Source organism: Bicyclus anynana, chromosome 22 (genome assembly GCF_947172395.1).
Source record: "Bicyclus anynana chromosome 22, ilBicAnyn1.1, whole genome shotgun sequence".
Classification (NCBI taxonomy): Eukaryota; Metazoa; Arthropoda; class Insecta; order Lepidoptera; family Nymphalidae; genus Bicyclus; species Bicyclus anynana.
The window spans coordinates 1,471,865-1,494,762 of NC_069104.1; the positions used below are offsets into that span (position 1 = coordinate 1,471,865).

The 22,898-nt window shown below is 37.1% G+C and overlaps 1 protein-coding gene across 2 annotated transcripts in view; it reads right to left on the reverse strand.

Moving 5' to 3' along the window:
- Positions 1 to 524: 524 nt before the first annotated feature.
- Positions 525 to 22,898, reverse strand: part of LOC112043384 (putative peptidyl-prolyl cis-trans isomerase dodo) — a 46,964-nt gene continuing 24,590 nt past the window's right edge. For both annotated transcript variants that reach the window (XM_052888456.1, XM_052888455.1), the window contains 5 exons: positions 9,077 to 9,109; positions 7,497 to 7,619; positions 2,510 to 2,549; positions 1,782 to 2,108; positions 525 to 1,097 (listed from right to left, as the gene is read on the reverse strand). In XM_052888456.1, the coding sequence (XP_052744416.1) occupies positions 898 to 1,097; positions 1,782 to 2,108; positions 2,510 to 2,549; positions 7,497 to 7,619; positions 9,077 to 9,079 (693 nt within the window). In that variant the 5' untranslated portion in view covers positions 9,080 to 9,109 and the 3' untranslated portion in view covers positions 525 to 897. The remainder of the gene's footprint in view (positions 1,098 to 1,781; positions 2,109 to 2,509; positions 2,550 to 7,496; positions 7,620 to 9,076; positions 9,110 to 22,898) is intronic.

Here is a 22,898-nt window from a genome sequence, read left to right on the forward strand (position 1 = left end):
CACAGTATTCTAAGGAGAGGTGGGAAATAATATATTTACACGAAAACGTTGGACATAGCAGCGCTACTATTTCCGCAAACGGATATTTAAGAACTAAAACAGCAGCAATTTTAAATAGAGATTAAATAGAATTTTAGGTACTTGTACCGAATCGTAAATCTATGAGAGATTATTGCTTTTAATTTGTTTTTTTTCATCATTTATATTATAAATTGCTTTATAAATTGTAATGTAATTATTGATTATAATATTAATTAACGTAATTGTTGTTGGCGTTAAATTTTGAAGAAAAGTTTGTGCGTATGTCGAGGACGGTAGACGCCTGACGTTTGCTTTTTTATGGATTTCAGCGGCTTCACCACGCTGCTTGTAAAGACTCATTCTGGATCATCTTTATTCTGTGACCTAAAATGCCTTACATTTGACCTTTAATAATGTAATAGTAATTAGCATAGATTTACAAGTAAGTATGTACAGAGTATTTAATAGGGTAATCAGAATTTATGACAAAATAAAACAAAACACTGGTTGCATATTAATTTCATATATTGTCAATTTTCTTATCCACACATTATAATTATTATTTACCAAGTAATAATACCTACTTACACAGAATAAAGAAAATCCAGAATAAGTATATATAATGTACATATTTAAATAAAGTTCGTTGTTGACTAGTGACCACGAATAACACGGAGTTGTGTATAAACCTCTTTTGAACGCCTCATTCATGTGCACATCTAACAGTATTATTATAATGGATAATGTTACTAGGTACGCAAAATCATTTGAAACTTCTTTTCAACGGAGAATACAGAAAGCTATCCAATCCAATGGGAGGTTCGTAAAAAATACATGTTTGATTCAAACAAGTTTCTTATTTTGTTTCATTTCAATTTATTCGATAACAATTTCATCCATTTTCTGTTTGGCTTTTTTCAGTTCCTGTAGGAGTGACTTCACTTGCGACTTGTCTATGATTAATTCGGACGTTCTCTGCTCGCCAGTGAACACTTCGTCTGAGTGTAGCGAGAGTGTGATGGTGTCAACTGTGCCTTCGGGGCCCGGCGATGCTTTGACGTCTGTCAGTTTGTTCACTGGAAACGGAAAGAAACCATTTTAAACAGAAAGAAACCGCCACAAAGAAACAGATTGAGTCCTTTTCATGAAAGAAGTCCCGCGGCTAAAACCTGAACTAAAATTGACAGCGCAAATGACAAAGAGCACCACTATGACATTAGCGCCACGTTTGGGGGGACTTTTTTCATGAAAAGGACTATAGATTTACTTTCGCACGTCGCGCGTCAAACTATAAATAAATCCACTATTTGACACCTGCGACTCCGTTCGCGTAAAATTCGGTTTTTTACAAAGCATAGGTACATTGTACTGGGATATACATATAAAAAAGTACCAATCAACTTGAGAACCTCCTGCTTTTTGAAGTCGGTTAAAAAGTAGCCAATGTTCTGTTCTGATGTCCAAAAAATTCCAAGCTTCACTTTCTTTTAAGATATTTTCAGTAAAAATTTTGATCCCAGAGTTGGGAAGTGATGTTACACCCCCGTCACCCCGTCGGAGAGCATGTTAAGTCGTTGGTCCCGGACATTATTATCAATAACATCTGATAATGTCCTTTAATTAATTTTTTTAACAACCTTATTCCACCAACCCGCATTGGAATAGAGTGGCGAGTCTAAGTTCTATATGCCCTCTTCCTCCTATAAGGAGGGAGGCCTGGCCTTGCAGTGGGCAGTTAAAATGTTAAGTCAAATTGTTACCCATAAACCCGTTGTTCGTGATGTGCGTTTCGTAGGCTCGGCGGGTTGTGTCCGCGGCGTCCGCCAGCGCTGACGCGTGTGCGCGCGGCACACCCAGCACGAGCAGGTCACGCGCCAGCTGCACGCCGCTGCAGCCGCCGCGGTGCGTCTGCCGCAGCGTCCAGCGGAGCACGGCCGCCGCGCGCGCGCACTCGTCGCGCGACGCTGAACGAGCATGTGTTATGTTATAGACGCGCGCCAGCTGCACGCCGCTGCAGCCGCCGCGGTGCGTCTGCCGCAGCGTCCAGCGGAGCACGGCCGCCGCGCGCGCGCACTCGTCGCGCGACGCTGAACGAGCATGTGTTATGTTATAGACGCGCGCCAGCTGCACGCCGCTGCAGCCGCCGCGGTGCGGATTTCAGGTATCAGCGGCACAGTAGCACTGCAGTGGCAGGGCATCACACCGCGCGCGCCTCTCTACCTCCCGCCATCGCCTCACATGTCGTGATGTTAGCGTAGGTATGTAGGTATAGTCAGATGCAATCTTTATGCCATTTCGGAACGCTGCGCGATACAAGATTTTAGGTATCACTCGTTGCGTAGGGGCCCGGCGGCAGGGTATCCACTCTGGGTCTTGATTTTAGCGTGCATTATGGAGACATCATAAACATAACTACATCGTACTGTAGGTACTGTAAGTATTCACATTTATATCAAAAACAATGCCTATAATGACTTTAAAAACTTACATAAGTTGGTGTCTTTCAAAATTGCCATTATGCCATCGTCCTGTAAGAAAATTACAAATGAGATAAAAACAGTTTATTGTAATTTTTTTGCCCTCCGGCGTAGGTTCGAATGCGTTGTGGGGCATGCACCTCCAACTTTTCAGTTGTGTGCATTTTAAGAAATTAAATATCACGTGTCTCAAACGGTGAAGGAAAAACATCGTGAGGAATAAAGGTGTGTGAATCTGCCAATGCCAATCCGTGGGTTTTGGTTTCTATAGGCCAGCGTGGTGGTGGTGGACTATTAACGTAACCGACAATGCTCAACAGTGAGCCGAATGGATATATTTATAGATAGGAACCTATATGTATGGAGGCCTAGCTTCCATTAAAAAATGGATGTAACTTAAGTAAGTACTGTATCTAATCTACTACCTACGTATACTTGTACCCAGTTACCACTGTCGAAGTCGACTTAAATAGAATACAACATTTCCACTTTGTTATTCAATATTTGTAACACAAAAATGACATTTGGTGTAAGCTTTTAGCGCGGCTTTGAGGATAATGTTATGGTAATAAAATAAAGATGTACCTATTGTGTTTTGTACTGTTTTACTTGTTTGTATTTCGGACAGCGAACATAGTCTATGAAAAAAATCCAATATGGCTGCCAACAAAATGACAGATAACATATTTTTAAAGATTTTTAACCGATTTCAAAAAGGAGGAGGTTCTCAATTCGGCGCGTATGTAATATGCGTATGAAAATCGGTTCAGTAGTTTTGTATTCAAATGAAAACAATGAAATTTCCCGTACCTACTGTGGCTTTATCGTTCGTTATGCTAGGACACACTAAAAACAGAAAAATAAAACCAATCAAAGTGATCAGAAGGTAGCACATACGATGTTATTTTTCGCTTTTTAGTTTATTTTTGTGATTTTGAAGTCTGTTAAATTTTTTTGTAAAAAGGTTTTAATTGAGTTATATTGCAATAAATTGTCAACGTTTTAATAACTAACCGATGCCCCGCGGTTTCACCTGCGTAGTGTCCGTTCCTATGAGAATATGGGGATAAAATATAGTCTACGACACTCATCAATAACGTAGCTTTCTAGTGGTAAAACAATTTTCATTACTGTTCAGTAGATTCAGAGATTACTCCCTACAGTAACACAAGCTTTATGTACTTTTTTATAATATTAGTATAGAATATAGATGTTCTTACCACAAAATTAACTAAGAATGATAAATATTAGTAGGTACTTAGGTATACCTAAGGTAAAAAAAAGATATTTTTAAGTTAAACAGTTTTATGATAAATTATAATGTAGCTACTAAAAACCAAAAAATAAGACAGCACTATAGGTACTCTGCTCAACAATCTTTACCTGGAGAGCTATTCTGTAAGGTTGTTTTGTATAACTATAATGTGAGTTTTGAATTCATCTCTATCTCTCTCTATCTCGATACCATAGATAGAGTCATCTATACGAGTCAGCTCACACTGTCGAAATAATAAAAGCACCGTCGCAAAGTAGTTAGGTCCCTATTGATCAGACAAAATAATAAAACTGTATACCTACTCGTGGTACTACTACCATTGACTTGACCGTTTGTATTCTAACTCAGCAGTTTAACTCGTGCTAGACTTGCAGTTTTAACTGAACAGTCGAACTGTTGAGTTAAATTGTCAATGTGTAGTGCCTGTCAGTTGTAACTGTACCGTATTTCTAATAATTTTAATAGACAATAGACAATAGACAATAGCTTTATTACTAAAAGTTACATGCTTATTTAATATACTTAATCCAAAAAATTAAATGCGTAAATCCAAATAATTAATGTGATGGAAGTTGCACTAGTATAAACCGTGTCGCAACTTCCATCGCTCTTCCCTCATTATAGATGATTACAACATTCAAAATTAACAATCTAAAATTAGAGAATATAAAAATCTTAATAATAAAAAACTAGCTAAATATTAGTAAAAGGAAAACTAAATAAACAAATAATAATAACAACGACGAGCGAAGGAAATAAAATAAAATAAAATAAAATACATGTTAGTTGAGTGTGCCTTAGAAAGTGTATGTGGGTTGATGTGTGTGGGTGTAGCGTGTGTAGTGTGTGTGTGTATTCGTGTTTACGAATGTGTGATTAATGTGTGTTTGGTTTAGGCCGGTGCTATGGGCAAAATTTAATTGAAATTTCCAGTAGATAAAACACTAGTTAAAACTGAAGGTCTATAGCGTGCATTATTTCCAAGACGAATCAACGATTCCCATCACAATATAGGCAGCCTTAATCGTAGAAAGTACGAAAATAATTTCCACGTATTTGATAACAACCTAGATCACTAACTACCTAATTTTAATTGTCATAAACCAGCGTAGGCGTTATATTAATAATTTAATAGACCGAGAGCCCACGTAGCTAGCAGACATCATCATCAACCCGGCTGTTAATTTCAAAGTACTTACATGTATATGTATAAATTATAATAAATAGAAAATGTTATTACTATTAAAACAAAGAACTAGATTATAAATTTCTGTGTCAAAATTTTAAAAATAATATCCACCTAATTATTTCCTTTGAAAGCCACCACAGTCGAAACTACATAACTGTTAGCTACCGTACATAATGGTAGAAGTATGGGCTGACATACTTTCAGGCGTTCTATTGATCGATTTGAAAGCGGTGCTATGCCAAATAGTTAATGTTCATCTTGTTTTTTGGCACCGCCTTCAAACCGTTAGGTACGTTATTTCTCGCTATGCATCTTTGAAGACGTTTAAATGTTTTTTTTTAAGATTTTTTTTTTATTTTTAGTGTATCATAGTAGATAGTTACTCTTTCAAACAAAAAAAAAAAGAATTTTAAAAATTGGTTAATATAGGACAAAGTTTTAAAGTAACAAACATTAAAAAAAACACACCCGTCAAATTGAGAACCTCCTCCATTTTTGAAGTCGGTTAAAAATGAACAAGTGCGAAAGGCAGACTTATTTCATATGACTGGCTCTCGGTTTATAAATTTATAATTTTCCAGTCATTTCATATTTACAACTGTGAACGACAGACAAGCTCTTGACAATCAATTTAAATCCACCTAATTACCTAAACCGCCTTGTACAAGTCCATCGGAACATCGAATCAATTCAGAGTTTCGACATCTCTGTTAAAGTTTGTTCCATTAGAAATTATAAGTGAAATACGAAAGTATTTCGCAATTCAGTTTCAAAATGGGGATCTACGTAGTTTGCACGTTGTTTGCGATCATTGCCGTGGAAATGCCGTAATTTTGTTACTTTTTGATTAATTTTTAGAGAAGGAAATAACTATATAATAAATGTTGCCAGTCGTACTTAAACAACTTACTTACCGTTTACGTAGATCCTATGCAATGCTAGATATAACATTTATATTACGTAAAAAATTGCCCATAGGATATGTGCCTGTGCCTTCGATTCGGAGGTCGTAGTGTCGAATCCGGTCCGAAGCATGCACTAACATAACTTTTCAGTTCTTCTTCTTCTTAAGGTGCCTCTCCGACTAGCGAAGGTTGGCAGTCAGTTTCTTGAACTCGTCTCAATCCTTCGCGAGGCGAAATAATTATGCGGCGCTCGCGATCCCGGTCCACTCTCTGAGACTTTTCCATACTGACGACTAGGGAAAATAGTGCAGTGGTTTCCCGTTACGTTCCCACTTTTCAGTTACGTGCATTTTAAGAAAATAAATATCACGTGTCTCAAACGTTAAAGGAAAAACATCTTTAACAACTTTAGTTCTTCTGTGGATGAGGAAATCCGCAGAAGAACCAACGTCACTGACAGCTCAGCGAGTCGCGAAGCTGATGGATGAGCAGGCTATATATTTCGAAGAGCCGATGGACGTTACAGTCCCAAGGTACAGGAAAGTGCAGTTTTGGTCGACTTAGGGACTGATAGGACGCGGACATTAAGCAGGGAGGGAGTCGCTGCGATGCTTGAAAACAGTGATTTTTGAAAATTCATACAAAACGCCTGTGTCTAATAGTGGTAGACTTCCATTGGCTGTTGATGATGATGATGATGATGTTGAAAAAGGAGGTATTTGTATAAATTTGTTTTGAAAATAACGTTCTTATTTAATTCAAGGTCTATTTCCAACGCTCAAAATTGAAAATGCAACAATGTTCGATAAAAAAGCGTCGTGTTTTAAAACACTGACGTGTGAACATACGAGTATACTTGGGAATGCATTTGCTGTATTTGAAAGCTTGTTAACGTCCGTTAAAAAAACTCTCGTGCTAATGACGACTAAGGGTGTTCAGTTCTTTGTTGGGCAACGTTCTTAATGTCGATTTGTTGTGTCGTGTTGGTGATTTTGTGCAATAATTATTATTAATTGTAGTGTAATCAAATCACACTATCACACTAATATTATAAAGGCGAAAGTTTGTGTGTAAGTATGAAAGTGTGTAAGTGTGTAAGTTTACGTACCGCCAAGCGATTTAGCGTTCCGGTACGATGTCGTGTAGAAACCAAAAGGGGTGTGGATTTGCATATTAGCCCGCTTCCATCTTAGACTGCATCGTCACTTACCATCAGGTGAGACTGTAGTCAAGGGCCAATTTGTAAATAATAAAAAAAAAGTACGTTTGTTCCTCTATTTCGCTGCGGCTATATAAGCGATCTGAAATTTGGAATGGGAATAGATTTTACTCTGGATTAACACATAGGCTACTTTTCATCTCGGAAAGATCCATGGTTCCGGCGGAATTTGTGAAAAACTGAATTCCACGCGGACGAAGTCGCGGGCGTCTGCTAGTTGATCATAAATCGCTTATTGTGGGTATGGAGAACATGTCGAACAGGATATGGTGTTACTGTTAATGCATTCTAATAATATCCTTTATACCTACATCCAATGTCACAAGTCCTAAGACCTGCTCGAGATGTTTCCTCTGAATGGTGGAACAATCCCAGTCGCTGCTAAACGTCGCGTTATACTAATACTCACAGGCAGTTCGTCCAGCACATGCTGCAGCAGGGTCCTGAAGGTGGGCGCCGGCAGACTGCCCAGCGCGTGGAGAGCTGCCAGAGCCCACAGGGGGCAGTCTCCGTCCGAACAGAACTTGAATTTCTGAAAAAAAAAATTGTTGTCTGTGGTTTACGGACCATAAATAATAATTTTACGTAAGAACGTCACTATGTAACATTGATGAAAAGAGATGGCCCATTCTCCATACATTGTTTGCCCCTGAAAAAACAAAGTTAAGGCGTCACGATTCATGAATCACGATGAAACTAATAGTTTTGGGTTGATTTTCCTTTCTAGATTAATTTCTGTTTATATCTTTTAAAATAATACTTGTAAGTTAATGTTTCACAAGGGATGATGACAGTTTTTTAAATTGTATGTAAATTAAGAGTAAAGCAATTTTGTAATAGCGACAGGATATATGTGATCATTACTTTCGGAGCTACAGGGATTTAAAGGGTCTTTTGCAGCATTTGCGCCACTGCCACGTATCCCTGAAAAATGCCCCATAAAAATGGCACTAAATAATGACGTCGTAGGTCATATTGATCGTTAGATTTGTATGGGCGTTCAAACAAAATTACAAATATCTTTATTATTTGTGCGTTTAAGTTTATACTTAGTTCACATATTGAAAAATGTCACGTTTAATGTAAGGAAACTAAAACTATGAATTTTCATCTATATTACGATAAAAGACTTTGAAAGTTTATAATCTTATTTATTTTGCAAACATCCAGACTATCTTTGCCTTTTAAGTATTTTACATTGACCTTATTTACCCGAATAAAAACCTAATCATCATCCCCAGATCTTATGATATTTTTCCTTTTTTTTCGCCGCTAAACTCAAAATTTGGTATCGCAATTGGTGGGGAGGTAGATTAGAACTAGGAGACAGGCATAGGATACTTAGGGTAGGGGTAAGATAAAGGTAGATTATGATTATGGTAGGAAAGAAGTGCACGTTAGTCTAAGCGAAGCTTGACCAGATCTGCTAGTACATAATGAAAATGTATATATAATATTAACTTTAATCCCAAAAATGTTGTGTATGGCCCATAAGTTGACGGATAGACATTATAGGGAAGATTATACAGAAAGAAAATTTTTTTAGTGCGGATATTTTTATATTTTGTACATAAACAAAATTTAATGATCACGTATTTTTTCTTTTTTTTTTTAACTCAAAAATAACAAAATTATCGTTAGCTAAAGTTATTTACTTTTGAACAGAATTTTAGGGTCACCCTATTGTGCATTTATTTTATTTTCGTTTGATACCTAAAGGACGTCACCAGATCACTTTTAAGCTGAATATATCTTGTTTAGTAATAATATGTACATTATTTTGTTATTTTAGAGACATAAATTAAAAAAAAAATTACATTAAATGTATCGAACTGTTTGTAGATTTATATTCTATTAATGATACAGAACCACGAAAAAAAATATCCGCACTAAAGACCGAATCACCCTGTATTTTAAGAGAAATAATATTAATAGTAGATATTAAATTAAGTACCGTTCTTGACTTAACAATATTATAATATCACTCACCATGATCCAAGCGTTTATCTTCGAACAAGTGAACTGAAACAAGGGAATATAAAATTAACATGGGAATTGACGGTATAAGCTCACACACGCAGTTATTTCACTACGTATAACTAATATCTCCCGGTCGGTTAGTTTCAGTGAGTAGTTTTAGACGTGGGTTTATGTTTTGTGAAAGACGTAGTGGATTTTAAAGCGATTTTCGTCGGCTATAGAGACAATGAGCCGTGATAGCCCAGTGGATACCTCTGCCTCCGATTCCAGAGGGTGTGGGTTCGAATCCGTTGCGGGGCATGCACCTACAACTTTTCAGATGTGTGCATTTTAAGAAATTATTTATTTATTTATTAGGTTTATTTACAATCACTTTCACTAATTAAAATAATAAAATGTAACTAAATTATAAATCACTGCAAGTGTAGTGGTTATTTACAAATAAACACAGCATGAAATAAAGAAGAACAGTATACATATAAAAAAGATTACTTAAATATCACAAGAACATACACACTCGTATTATTAACTTAAAAAGAAGAAAAAATGAGAGAGAGAGAAAGTGAAATTAAATATCACGTGTCTCAAACGGTGAAGGAAAACATCGTGTGGGAACCTGCACACCAGAGAATTTTCTTAATTCACTGCGTGTGTGAAGTCTGCCAATCCGCATTGGGCGAGCGTGATGGACTATTGTCCTAACCCCTCTCATTCTGAGAGGAGACTCGAGCTCAGCAGTGAGGCGAATATGGGTTGATAATGATGATGATGAATGATGGAGACAAGGCCCACATAGACTCGCACTGCGTGTTTCTTACTCGGTTAGTTTCACATAAAGCACCTGTCAAACGTCTGTCTCGACAACTTTTTGACGGCCTCCGTGGCGCAGTGGGATGCACGATGGATTTACGAGACGGCTCCATCTAGCGCCTAGGTTCGATCCCCGGCTGGGTTTATTGAGGTTTTATTAATTGGTCCAGGTTTAGCTGGTGGGAGGCTTCGGCCGAGGCTAGTTAATACCCTACCGGCAAAGCCATACCGCCAAGCGAGTAAAGGGTAAAGTAAAAGTAAGGTTAGAGTAAACGTAAAGACGTAGTCGGGCATATGTTGGAGTTTTAAATTCTAAAATTCTTTAAAAGATTTAAGGTTTCACAGTCTAAGGTTCGATTCCTACCCAGTGAATTGTTGTCTAATCCACTGCTAACGTAAGCATTACTTCGCAGGGTAAGTTTAAAATAAGTCTTACTATATGCTCCATTTAAACTTCGATAATTTAGATTTAAATTTCTTAAAATACACATTAAATGAAAATTTGGAGGTGCCTTGAACCGGTTTCGATCCCACATCTTCCAGAATCGGAGGCTTGACCACTGGGCTATCACGAAACTCTTACGTAAAGACCAAAGTACGTAGGTATATTCAGCCTGATATGATTGACCGTTCAATATTCAAGCATATTCCGTACATTAAACTGGACAATGTCGATATTAAGTTTGTCCGTGAATAATCTGTCAACAGTGCCGTGTATGAAAGAAGGAACTTTGATAATATAGGGGTTAGAGGTCATTCATTGCAACTACAATGCGGTACTGGCTTCATTTTAGTCTATAACACCACTTTAAATAGTTTAAAAAACTAAAAAACACGTTTTTAACACGCACTAAAAACTACAAAAATTGGAATTAAGTCACGTGACTGTTTTTTTTTTGTATTCCTGACAGTAAACCCTTTCATTTGATATTGGATTTGTAATGACGTTTATTATCTAGTCATGTATTGTCATCAGAACTCAGAGCGTGCCAAAATTCAACCTAATCGAGAAGTGGAACAAATTGAGATTCCAAGATTTTCTTACATATATAGATACTAGTGAAGCTAATATAAAGCTTGTAAAAATATTAAACACTAGCCAACGCCCCGCGGTTTCACCCGCGTAGTTCCCGTTCTCATGAGAATACACGATGGTCCCAAAGTGCTGAAGTAAGCACAGTGTTGGCCGACCCCCCACCAAGTGGACTGACGACATCAAGCGAGTCGCAGGGATTCGCTGGATGCAGGTGGCTCAGTATCGTGATGTTTGGAAGTCCCTACAAAAGGCCTATGTCCTGGACGTCCATCGGCTGATATGATGATGACTTCCAAAGACAAGCTCTACTACTACTACGATTAATACGGTGATGTCATTGACTAACCTTAGCAGCGTAAAGCGTTCATAAGAAAATAGTAGACCCAAGAGTTTTTCTTACAGCAGGAATTCCGGGCATGTTATAAAAATGCGCCATCAACTCCTGCAATTTCTAATCTACCCACTCGACTCCGGCTCGGGAGTGTGTTTACATTCAATCAACGATAGGACGCGGCGCAGGTGTTTTGTGTCAAAACTGCCTCTTTTATCGAATTAGCCGGCTCAATCGGTATTAAGAAGGCTCTAGGTAAACTGTTCCCAAAGTTTCTGATATTGCCCACGCTTGGTCAGAATTTATCAAACTCAGCTCGCAAATCCTGTTGATTCCAAAATTGATGTTAAACTGATATCTTAATTTCACAGGAAACGATCTTAGAGAGAGTAATTGTCTTCTCTCTAAGCTCGTAATGGATAATAATCCATACATCTAGCCAATGGGCTGGACACTTTCAGAGCTTCTGCGCTTACTAAAACTAGCCTGTAACGCTGATCCTATCTATTAAAGAGTAATATTATACAAAAATTAATCCACATATCCCTTGGTCACGCTTGAACGGCTGGACCGATTTTACATTTTTTTTTTGATGTGTTTGTTTGTCAAGAGAAGGTTCTTATATGACAGAAAAAAAATTAAAAAAGGGTAGAGGTAGGGTAGGGGTAGTTGAAAGTTTACATCGACTTTCACGAGGACGAAGTCGCGGGCGTCCGCTAGTATTCAATAAAAAGTAAGAGAGTTTCAATATCAGTGGAGGTTTTTTATTAATCTCCATATTTTCGACGATGGGCGTAAGTTGATCCCCCAATATGTATTCTAAAATTAAATCTTATCTACTTGATTGGCAAACTAAACTGCTTAAAAAAATGTTAAGCTTTCATAAAGATGTTGGTGTAAATTTTCCCACACTGTGGGAGAGACCTATTCCATTTAATTTGGATCGTATAAACTTTTGGAAACGCTTTATTAGACCGATCTTCTTAAATCGATTAAGATGACACAACGTTTATTAAGTACTTAAGCGAATTGCTTTAACGGAGTAGCACTAAGGTATTGAAAACTGCGCGTTAGGTACGAATGTCAACGTAAAAATCCTTTTTTAAACGACGTAATAAAGGTACCTCTTTATAATATTAGTATAGATCACTTTTCAATCTATAAAACAGATGTAAGATGTTTCTAATTAGGATCTTAGACTATACCTATCTATCAGTGGTGAAGAATGGAATTTAGATGAAGGAAAGCCATCCCAAAGAAAAAGAAATTCATATGAGACCATAATATTTAGAGTTTTAATATTTAATATACAATATTTAGAGTTTAGGATACTTTTTACTTTTAGTCACGACAATAAAATCAATAAGTGTTGAAAGTTTATAACGTTCAACGATCGTCAGTAAACCGACTTTACAGACAACCAATTTGTTTTTGATATAAATCGTTCATGTTTTGAATTATAGTTTTTATAATCATTATTGGACTATTTTATTTAACACATGCGAAAATTTAAATAGAAAAGCGTGAAAATTTACATCGATTTCCACGCGAACAAAGTCGCGGGCGTCCGCTTGTCTGAAATATTTGATGAGAGATTTGAATAAAGAAATAACACGTTTGTGATCAAGCTTGACTTTGTTTGCAATCCACACTCAAGGTATTTCAAATACTCTAGACTTTGTCACGGTTCTTGTAAAAACCATGTTGATAAACACGTGACATGGATGCTGGGATTTGTTTGTTTTCACGAACAAAAGAATTGGTTTAGGTAAAGAGAAGTAACATCTGAATTGCTGAAGAACTATTAAACACAAACCTCGGTACTCGTAGGATCATCATTCTCAACCCATATTCGGCTCACTGCTGAGCTCGAGTCTCCTTTCAGAATGAGAGGGGTTAGGCCAATAGTCCACCACGCTGGCCCAATGCGGATTGGCAGACGTCATACAGAGAATTAAAAAATTCTCTAGTATGCCGGTTTCCTCACAATGTTTTCCTTCACCGTTGTTTGAGACACGTGATGTTTAATTTTTTAAAATGCACACAACTGAAAAGTTGGAGGTGCATGCCCCGGACCGGATTCGAACCCACGCCCTCCGAAATCGGAGGCAGAGGTCACATCCACTGGGCTATCACTGCTTACTCGTAGGATATATAGGTAGATCTGGGTACAAAAATATGATGTTTGGAAGTCCCTACAAAAGGCCTGTGTTCTATAGTGAACGTCAATCGGCTGATATGATGATTATGATGATGAATTCATAGCCCGACCTAAGATTCAAATCCAGGACCGCGTGAGCTAAAACCACTGGGCCAATGAGGCATTTTGTCGGCCTCCAGCCGCAGTGGTATGCGCGGTGGAAATACAAGACGGAAGTCCTGGGTTCGATCCTCGGCTGGGCCGATTGAGGTCCTGGTCTGGCTGGTGGGAGGCTATGGCCGTAGCTAGTCACCACCCTACCGACAAAGACGTACCGCCAAGCGATTTAGCGTTCTGGTATGATGTCGTGTAGAAAACGAAAGGGGAGTGGAATTTCATCCCACTCCTAACAAGTTAGCCCGCTTCCATCTTAGATTGCATCATCACTTACCATCATGTGAGACTGAAGTCAAGGGCTAACTTGTAAAGAATAAAAAAAACTGGAGGATAATTTATGAGGTTATTATTTCAAATATTTATTTTATCAATGTCCAAACAATGTTCTTTCTATTTGACCTAAAATAAATATTCTCTCAAAAAATCGAGTTATTTCAACGAAACAAGTAAAGACGGCCGCGTGGCGCAGTGGGTAGTGACCCTGCTTTCAGCATCCACGGCCGTGGGTTCGATTCCCACAACTGAAAAATATTTGTGTGATGAACATGGGTGTTTTCCAGTGTCTGTGTGTATTTATACATTATATAAGTATTTATGTGTAGTATATAATTGTATATTAATATTATAATATCAACATGTCTTAGCACAACACAAGCAACTCTGTTTGCTTACTTTGGGGCTAGATAGTGATGTGTATAGTTTAAGTATATTTTTTATAATATTACATAGGGGTAGATTAAGAAGTGAACTAAGTTTCTACTGTTTAATAATTAAATGAAAAATTTAATTATTTTTTTTTTCATTTTACAAAAAATGAAAAAAAAAGATGTTCATTTTATTTTCAAGTGAAAACTCAATTCGAGATCTTAAAGGAGCAAAGCCTTAGTTAAGTCAGGCTGCACAAGGAACGATCTTAATATAGTTAATAATTAATTAAGAACTTGTTAATAGCGGAAGGTGCGATTTCAACTGAGTTTTAATCTTTACAGGGCGTTCTTGTTATCCCACCAATCCGATCCGGGGCATGCACCTTTTCAGTTGTGTGCATTTTAAGAAGTTAAATATCACGTGTCTCAAACGATGAAGGAAAACATCGTGAGGAAACCTGCATACCAGATAATTCTCTTAATTCTCTGCGTGTGTGAAGTCTGCCAATCCGCATTGGGCCAGCGTGGTGGAATATTGGCCTTACCCCCCTCATTCTGAGAGCAGACTCGAGATAAGCAGTGAGCCGAATATGGGTTGATAATGATGATACCCACCACGCTGATTAGATGCGGGTTGACGGGCGAATGTTTGTTTATCTTGGCATGCGTTTTTTAACTTAGATTATCTTTGACAATAGAACATGTATCATCATCATCATCAGCCGATGGACGTCGTCTGCTGGATATAGGCCTCTTACATAGACTTCCAAATACCACGGTCTCAAGCCGCCAGCATCCAGCGGCACCCTGTAACGAGTCGCGAGGCTGAAGTGGCAATGGGCAGGGCATATAGTTCCAAGAGCCGATGGACTTTGGGGTCCCAACAAGGTACTAGAATGGCGACCCCGCAACGGAAAGCGAAGTGATGATCGACCCCCCCGCTAGATAGACCGAAGAACCTTTTGGTCAAAATAGGCTGGCTGTTAATGATGATGATAACTTAAATTGATGTATCAGACTTCAATATCAAAAGGTTCTAAGACTAAGCATCAAAATAACCACAGTCATCCCCGTCATCAGTACAATCATATTGATGACAATCCAGATAGTATGTACTTGTATAATCAAACTTCAATATCAATAACTTTAAATAGTTTAAAAAACTAAAAAAGACACTTTTACCACGCACTAAAAATTACAAATATTGGATTTCAAACAGCCAGTCCGCCATCTTGGGGAGGCCGCCATATTGGATTTGTAATGACGTTTCTAAGCTAGTCATGTATTATCATCAGAACTCAGAGCGTGTGCAAAATTTCATCCTACACGAAGACGGGGAAGTGAGTCAATTTGAGATTCCAAGATTTGCCTTTCCTACATAGTTAAAGTGATAGTGGAAGCCGCCATATTGGATTTGTAATGACCTTTCTCAACTAATCATGTATTGTCATCAGAACTCAGAGCGTGTGCAAATTTTCATCCTAATCGAAAAACGGGAAGTGGGTCAAATAAAGATTCCAAGATTTTCTTACATACATAGTTACAAGTGAAGCTAATATAAAGCGTGTAAAAAAGTTCTAAATTGTAACACTTAGCATTCAAAGTAGAACGTCATCAGTAGGTACGTGTTGATGTCCCAAATTGTTTTATCAGAGCTCAATATAAAAAGGTCTTAAGTCGTAAACGTCATTAAACGTAGAACCTTTTCATTATTATCATCAGTGCAGTATCAAAGGGCTTAGTTAAAACGGTTATTTCGCACCTTCCGGTATTTTGTGTTATTGAAATAATTCCCTTCTTCCCGTGAAAAGTTAAATTTAAATTTGTTTTCTCAGTTTTCTTTATAGACGAAAAGCTTGCGATAGTCAGATATCCCTCATTTTAGAGCTGACAGGCTGAATTAGTCAGCCTACTATAAGTATTATTACAATACAATTTTAACAATATTAATTTAGTATAGTACATGAAAAAAAGGGCGAGAAATGGACTAAAAGGATTTCAGAATGGTATCCTAGGCATGGTAAGAGGAATAAAGGAAGACAGGTGAAACGTTGGGAGGATGACTTAAAAAGGTCGTCGGTCCTGAATGGATGAGAATGGCGAGGGACAGAGAAAAGTGGAGATCTTTAGGGAAAGCCTATGTCGAAGTACAAGCTGCTAATGAATAAGAATTATGTATATACTTAAAAATGTAAATGTAACTAACCAGCAGTAATAAAGGCTTCTTTATTTATTTCATTTTATTTATAGTAGGTACATGAAATAAGGCATGCCCAGTTGTCCACCCTAGAATGGACCTGTGCCCACCCTAGGATTCTGGGCTACCGATATGGAATTATACATATTATGATACTAATAATAGACTTGATGTCGGTGCCCAAGCCCCCCTAAGAAATAATCCTAAATACGCCAATGACTTTTTTTACGCCTTTCGAAATGAGGTATGTGTGGCTATCGCAGGTTCTTGATCTATTACACTTTGTTCTTTTAGTATTAAATGCCAACGCCTTTGCGGGTAATTTTTGTAAACTTTGCTTTGTTTTTAAATATTCAACAAAATACCAAAGAATGATGGTATTTTGAGAGCCAGTCTGTGACGGCTCGACTATAAATTAGGCGTTAGTAAAAGCTTTAAAAAAAAATAGCCGACTTTATACAACCTATACCCAAACAGAGATAAATAACATCGTACGGTGTATACCCTACGAGTATCTACTAAACATATGAAATGTTATTCAAATAAGTCCAGCCCTTCTTGGTGGCGAAATGGTTTATCCGACTTTCATGTTATAGATTTAGCCCACACTTTCAGGCCGCCGACCGCTGTGGTAGGTCTAAGTCCCATATCTGCCCTCCTATAAGGAGCGAGGCATGGCCATGGTTGTTAAAATAGGCTGATAATTATGTTATTTGCTGGGAAAGTACCCTTTAACCCTAAATAGCTCTACCGTTCATGGGTTCGATTTTTGCCCACTGTTTTGTCGTAGTCCCCTAACACAGTCTTTCTTGAAGGACGGCTCTTCGAATTATGTATTAATGAATATTTAAAAAAAACTAAAAAACACGCTTAATACCTATATCAAAAAAGTACATTTCAAATAGCCTGTCCGCCATCTCGGACGTCCGCCATATTGGATTTAAGTCACGTAACCAATTTTGTTATTCCTACTAGCAAACCCTTTCATTTGATTCATTTGATATCCATGGGGGTGAATTTTAAACAGCCAGTCCACCACCTTAGGGAAGCCGCCATATTGGATTTGTAATGATGTTTCTTAGCTAGTCATGTATTGTCATCAGAACTCTGAGCGTGTGCAAAATTTCATCCTAATCGACGACCGTGAATGTCAAATTAAGATTCCAAGATTTTCTTACATACATAGTTACAAGTGTTGCCTCCCACCAGCTAGACCTGGGCCAATTAAGAAAACCTCAATCGGCTTAGCCGGGGATCGAAACCAGGACCCAGTCATTAAATCCATCGCGCCTACCACTGCGCCACGAAGGCTGTCAAAAAAAATTGTCACGTTATAAAAATACGTGACAATTTCTTTTTTTTAAATAGGTACATTAGTTCTTTTGGTTCTTTTCCGTTAAAAATAACCAATAACACTGCATTACACAGTTGTTAGTAGAACAAACGAACTATCTATCGAGCAGATATAAAAGACGCAACAAGGATGCTGCGAGTGCCATTTGAGGTAATGAATATGAAACAGTGGACTGAGATGTTGCACCCGCTGCGACGGGGTAAAATAAGCCCCTTTGCAATTCAACAGGTTGCAAGGAGCGTCGGCAAAACCTCTCGAGAGTAGTTGACACATATAAAATTCAGTATAAATAATATTAATTTCGCATAGTACATGGAATAAGGGTTTGAAATATATCGATATCCTACTAATATTATAAACGCGAAAGTTTGTATGGATGTTTGAATGTATGTTTGTTTGGATGTTTCTTACTCTTTAACGCCGCTACTACTGAAGTGATTTTACTGAAATTTGGAATGGAAATAGATTTTACTCTGGATTAATACATATGCTTCTTTTTATCCCGGAAAAATCCATGGTTCTCGAGGGACTTGTGAAAAACTAAATTCCACGCGGAAAAATGGCGCGGGCGTCCGCTAGTTAATTAATAAAAGTTAAGCATATCATAAAAAACTTAATTAAAAAAAGTCATGTAATGACGTCATGAAACAGTTGAAATGTAGACCATCATGCCGACAGGTGTTTTGGCTCGTATTGTCAAAAACATATTTAAAAAACTAAAATTGTCATGTAAGTAATCACGTCTCAAAAAATATGATTTTTTTTCAATATAGTAGAAGGCTAAATAATGAACTAAACATTTAAAACCATTTCAAAAAAAGTATCAACTAGCCTATTCTGCATCTATACTAATATTATAAAGAGGTAAAGTTTGTGGTGTTTTAAAGAGTAATCTCTGAATTTACTGAACCGATTTTAAAAATTATTATACTGCTAGAAAACCACGTTATTTGTGAGTGTCACGGGCTATATTTTATCGACGTATTCTTTCGAGAACGGGAACTACGCGGCTAATATTAAATAAAGATAAAATGTATTAAATAAATATAAATTGATAATAACATAAATAAGAGATATCATTAAGATGCACAGTACCCTAAAAAGGTTTGTAAGAATCATATTATTATTACAATAATATGATTCTTACAAAATATTGGGAAAGAAAATACAGAGTGTTTTGTGTTCACACACGGCGAGTTTTGCACGCTTTTAGCACGCTTGGTAATTTTACGTATACTCGTAGTCACAGGGGGTTAGCCTAGTAAAAGTCTTTGACGCGAGCAGGTCAGCATTATTGTGGTTACTGTCACTATACAGTTATGTATACTTATTAGATCTAATTTCATAAGTTACCACAGTAAGAAAGACGCTAAGTACAATAATTGTACAGTAGGTACTGTGTTTTCCTTGTTTCTCCGTAATACTACGTGATGTTGGGAAGTTCATGGGGTGCTTCCGTGCATTGGGAAGAGTGTTAACGATACAATCGTATTAACATCTGATATCGATCGTTACAGTGTCAAACAACCCTAAAGCCCGCTAACTCGCATTGGAACAGTGCGTTGGTTCTAGCCATCGCCCATCTAAACATCGGCGTTTAAGCGATTTTCGTATGTTCTATGTGTGAGCCATTCAAACAAGTTTAAGCCGATAAAAAAGAGTCCATATCTTGCCTCACTATATCTGTCTTACAGACTAACCAATTCATAGCGTTTCTCATTGCAATGCTATTTACAAGTAACTGTAATCGCAGACAAATTCAAGCTCATCAACGAACAAAATCTATGGGCGTCGATATAGTCTTGGCTGTTATGCTGAGCACCTTTCACATAACTGCTACTTCGCGGTCGGCTGTAAAGTCAGCGGCGGTCAATTATTCTCATTATTCTGCAGCGCAAACGGCAGCGAAGACGTTTCATAAGTCGAGCCGTCATGCACGCAGTGACCAACACGATCAGTTATAGTCCTGGGTGCTGCAGAAACGTGACGATAACTGATCTTAAACGCGCATAATAGGACATGCGATAGAAGTACCAAAAAAATTAGCGATAGAAAAGTTCAAATTTAAAAACGCGCCGTGTAGAGGCGTTTTAATCGAACCAATCTTTATAGCGCGAGTATATCGGAAACCCTTCGATGGTTGTCGCGAAACTTTTAAAGCCACAGAAAGTTCTATTGCTCAACTGGTGGGAAGTTTGGCAATTATTTATTCAACTCGTGTTTAACCCACGGGATAATTGTACAAATAATAATAAAATTGCGAAATGTCAAATCGAATCAAATCAAAAACTCTTCATTGTAGTCCCAATAGGTCAATACCTTGTCAATACACTCGACACTAAATTATATGTTTGTATGTGTAACATTTGGAACCGGTAGTGGTACTGCAATAGATTATTTTTTTTTTGATTTGCCTTATAATTTTTTAATCTATCTGTTATCTGTTTTTTTTTTAGCTAGTGCACAGTAAACCAACTGTGGTTGGTGTTGCATTATGGTTAGTCTTATTTTCAACTAGCTGACGCCGCACAGTTTCACCCGCGTGGTTTCCGTTCCCGTAAGAATATGTAGATAATATATAGCCTATAGCCTTCCTCGATAGATGGGCTATCTAAAACTAAAAGAATTTTTCAAATCGGACCAGTAGTTACTGAGATTAGCGCGTTCAATCAATCAATCAAACAAACAAACAAACTCTTCAGCTTTATAATATTAGTATAGATATGTATTTTGTAGAATAATAAATAAAAAAATTAAAATAAATATTATTAAAACACTAGGCCAAGATACTAATTATTTTATGTTTTTACAAATTGATATGTATCAAAAGTTACAAATTTTTTGGATTATTGCAAGCTGACTTGTTTATTTAAAAATTTCACTAGCATAGTAGTAGTAGTGTGAAGCACAATCTACCGGTTCCAAATGTGATACAAACAAAAAACAAACATATAATTTAGTGTTAAGTGCATTGACGTCATAGGACTATAAAGAAGATGAAATGTAGCCTGTTACTCGTTAATAATGTAGCTTTTCATTTGACAATCAGTCGGTAATGTTATAGTCAAAAATACGTAACAAAAAAATCACATTAGTATGAATTAATTTGAAATTAAAATAGGTAATATTTACTTTTACTTGTCAAACCATTTAGATTCTTAACAAATCGTCATCCGTTTTCATGAATGCGGTTGAAAAATAACAAAAAATTTTCATAGTCCATTTTCATTCCACCTCTTTCTTTACCAAACGAATTCAACCGAGCCGGTTAGCCGTGCGTGGAACGGTAAAAATACAGAAACAAACAATATCGTATTGTTCTAACAATCTCTTTGGCTGTGGTTGAATGCCGAATGGGGTTGAATTGATGAATCCACATACATTATTGAATGCCGGGGTTGAACTATTAATGAATCCACTTCCATCATTGACCTCTTATTACAAAAATTAATAGGAGATCGGTGACCATACTGTGACCATACCAACATGACACGTGGGTCTTAGCTGAAAAGTAGCGCCATGTACTATGCTTGTAGGTATACACCTCGGCAAGCAAGTAGAACCAAAACCGCGGTTATCTGCACAGGTACAGTTATAGCATATATTGAAAGTATACAAAGCCAGTACGCACTCATGGTGTTATAGCACTTTAGGTTAGGTTTCAGAACGTAAAATAAAATAAAGTTCTGGAAAATATACATGATTTCTGCTTACTGGTCGCTTATTCTTTCTGACGCTAATTCAATGAATAGTTTAAGAAAATATACAAGGCTAGAACCAACGTGTTCTGACATCTATACTAATATTATAAAGCTGAAGAGTTCGTTTGTTTGAACGCGCTAATCTCAGGAACTACTGGTCCGATTTGAAAAATTCTTTAAGTGTTAGATAGCTGATTTATTGAGGAAGGCTATAGGCTATATATTATCTCCGCATTCCTACGGGAATGGGAACCACGCGGGTGAAACCGCGCGGTGTCAGCTAGTTGTATAGATTTAGAATACACACGTATAACAAGTGTTTGTAAAGTATATGTCACAGGGATATGATAAAAACACGGATTTGGTTAACTTACGTAGAATGTAAAAATATGGGGATAGAATATACGGGCCTATGACACTCAAAAATTACTTGGCTTTCTAGTGATAAAAGAATCTACAAAATCGGTTAGGTAGAACCAGAGATTATCCCCAAAACACAACACCACAAACATAACCTCTTTAAAATTAGAATAGAAGTATAGATATAGATTTCGTACGAGATGGCTACTCATCTGTATGTAGCTTCCGAACGCGTGTTTCTGCGCATAGGCCAACTTATAGGCCGCGTACTATACCTATATTCCTAATGCACGGAATATTATAAGTTATGCTGAGTTGTGCACCCTTTCTTTTTTAGGGTTAAAGACAGACATTCTATCTGTTATTAACAATTTACCTAAGGTAAGTACTGACTGTAACACATAGGTACATTTGAATATATATTTTTTCTTTCTATCCATAATTACTAATACCTACTCTCATCATCATCATCATCATCATCATCATGAATTTTGCAAATCCTAACCAAAAAGAAGCAATCATATACCAAATAAGTGGAAAACAAGCAAGTATAGATGGCAGAAAAAAATATAATAATCACGCATAGATTAATTAACAAGAATTTTAATTCCTGTTTTTTTTCCCACGACGACAAATTTGTTGTTTGTTACCTATCATAGAAATAAGTTTGGTTATTCTCAGTTAAAAATAAAAAAAAAATATTGTAAGTTAAGTATAAATGCAAAAACATTGTGCGAGGCTTTTTGAGTGTCTAATTTTCCTTAAATGACCCAAAGATTAAAATGAAATTTTTCACATCTAACCAAAATTTAGAATTCATCCCAGGACGGACTAAAACGAACTTAGGCTACAAAACCAAAAATCCTGACAAAACTCTCCACTTACGATCAACTCCGAAACTACAGCATCTTCAGAAGACGACGAATTGATGACTTTCAATGTTCAAATGAAAAAATCACAAAAAAATTGAATCAAACAGCTGAAAATTCCAGACATGGAATAAATTAACGCACAAAACCACCGTCAACAAAACACACGTCCACTCCAACACATTCCACATTCGCCTACGAAAACCACG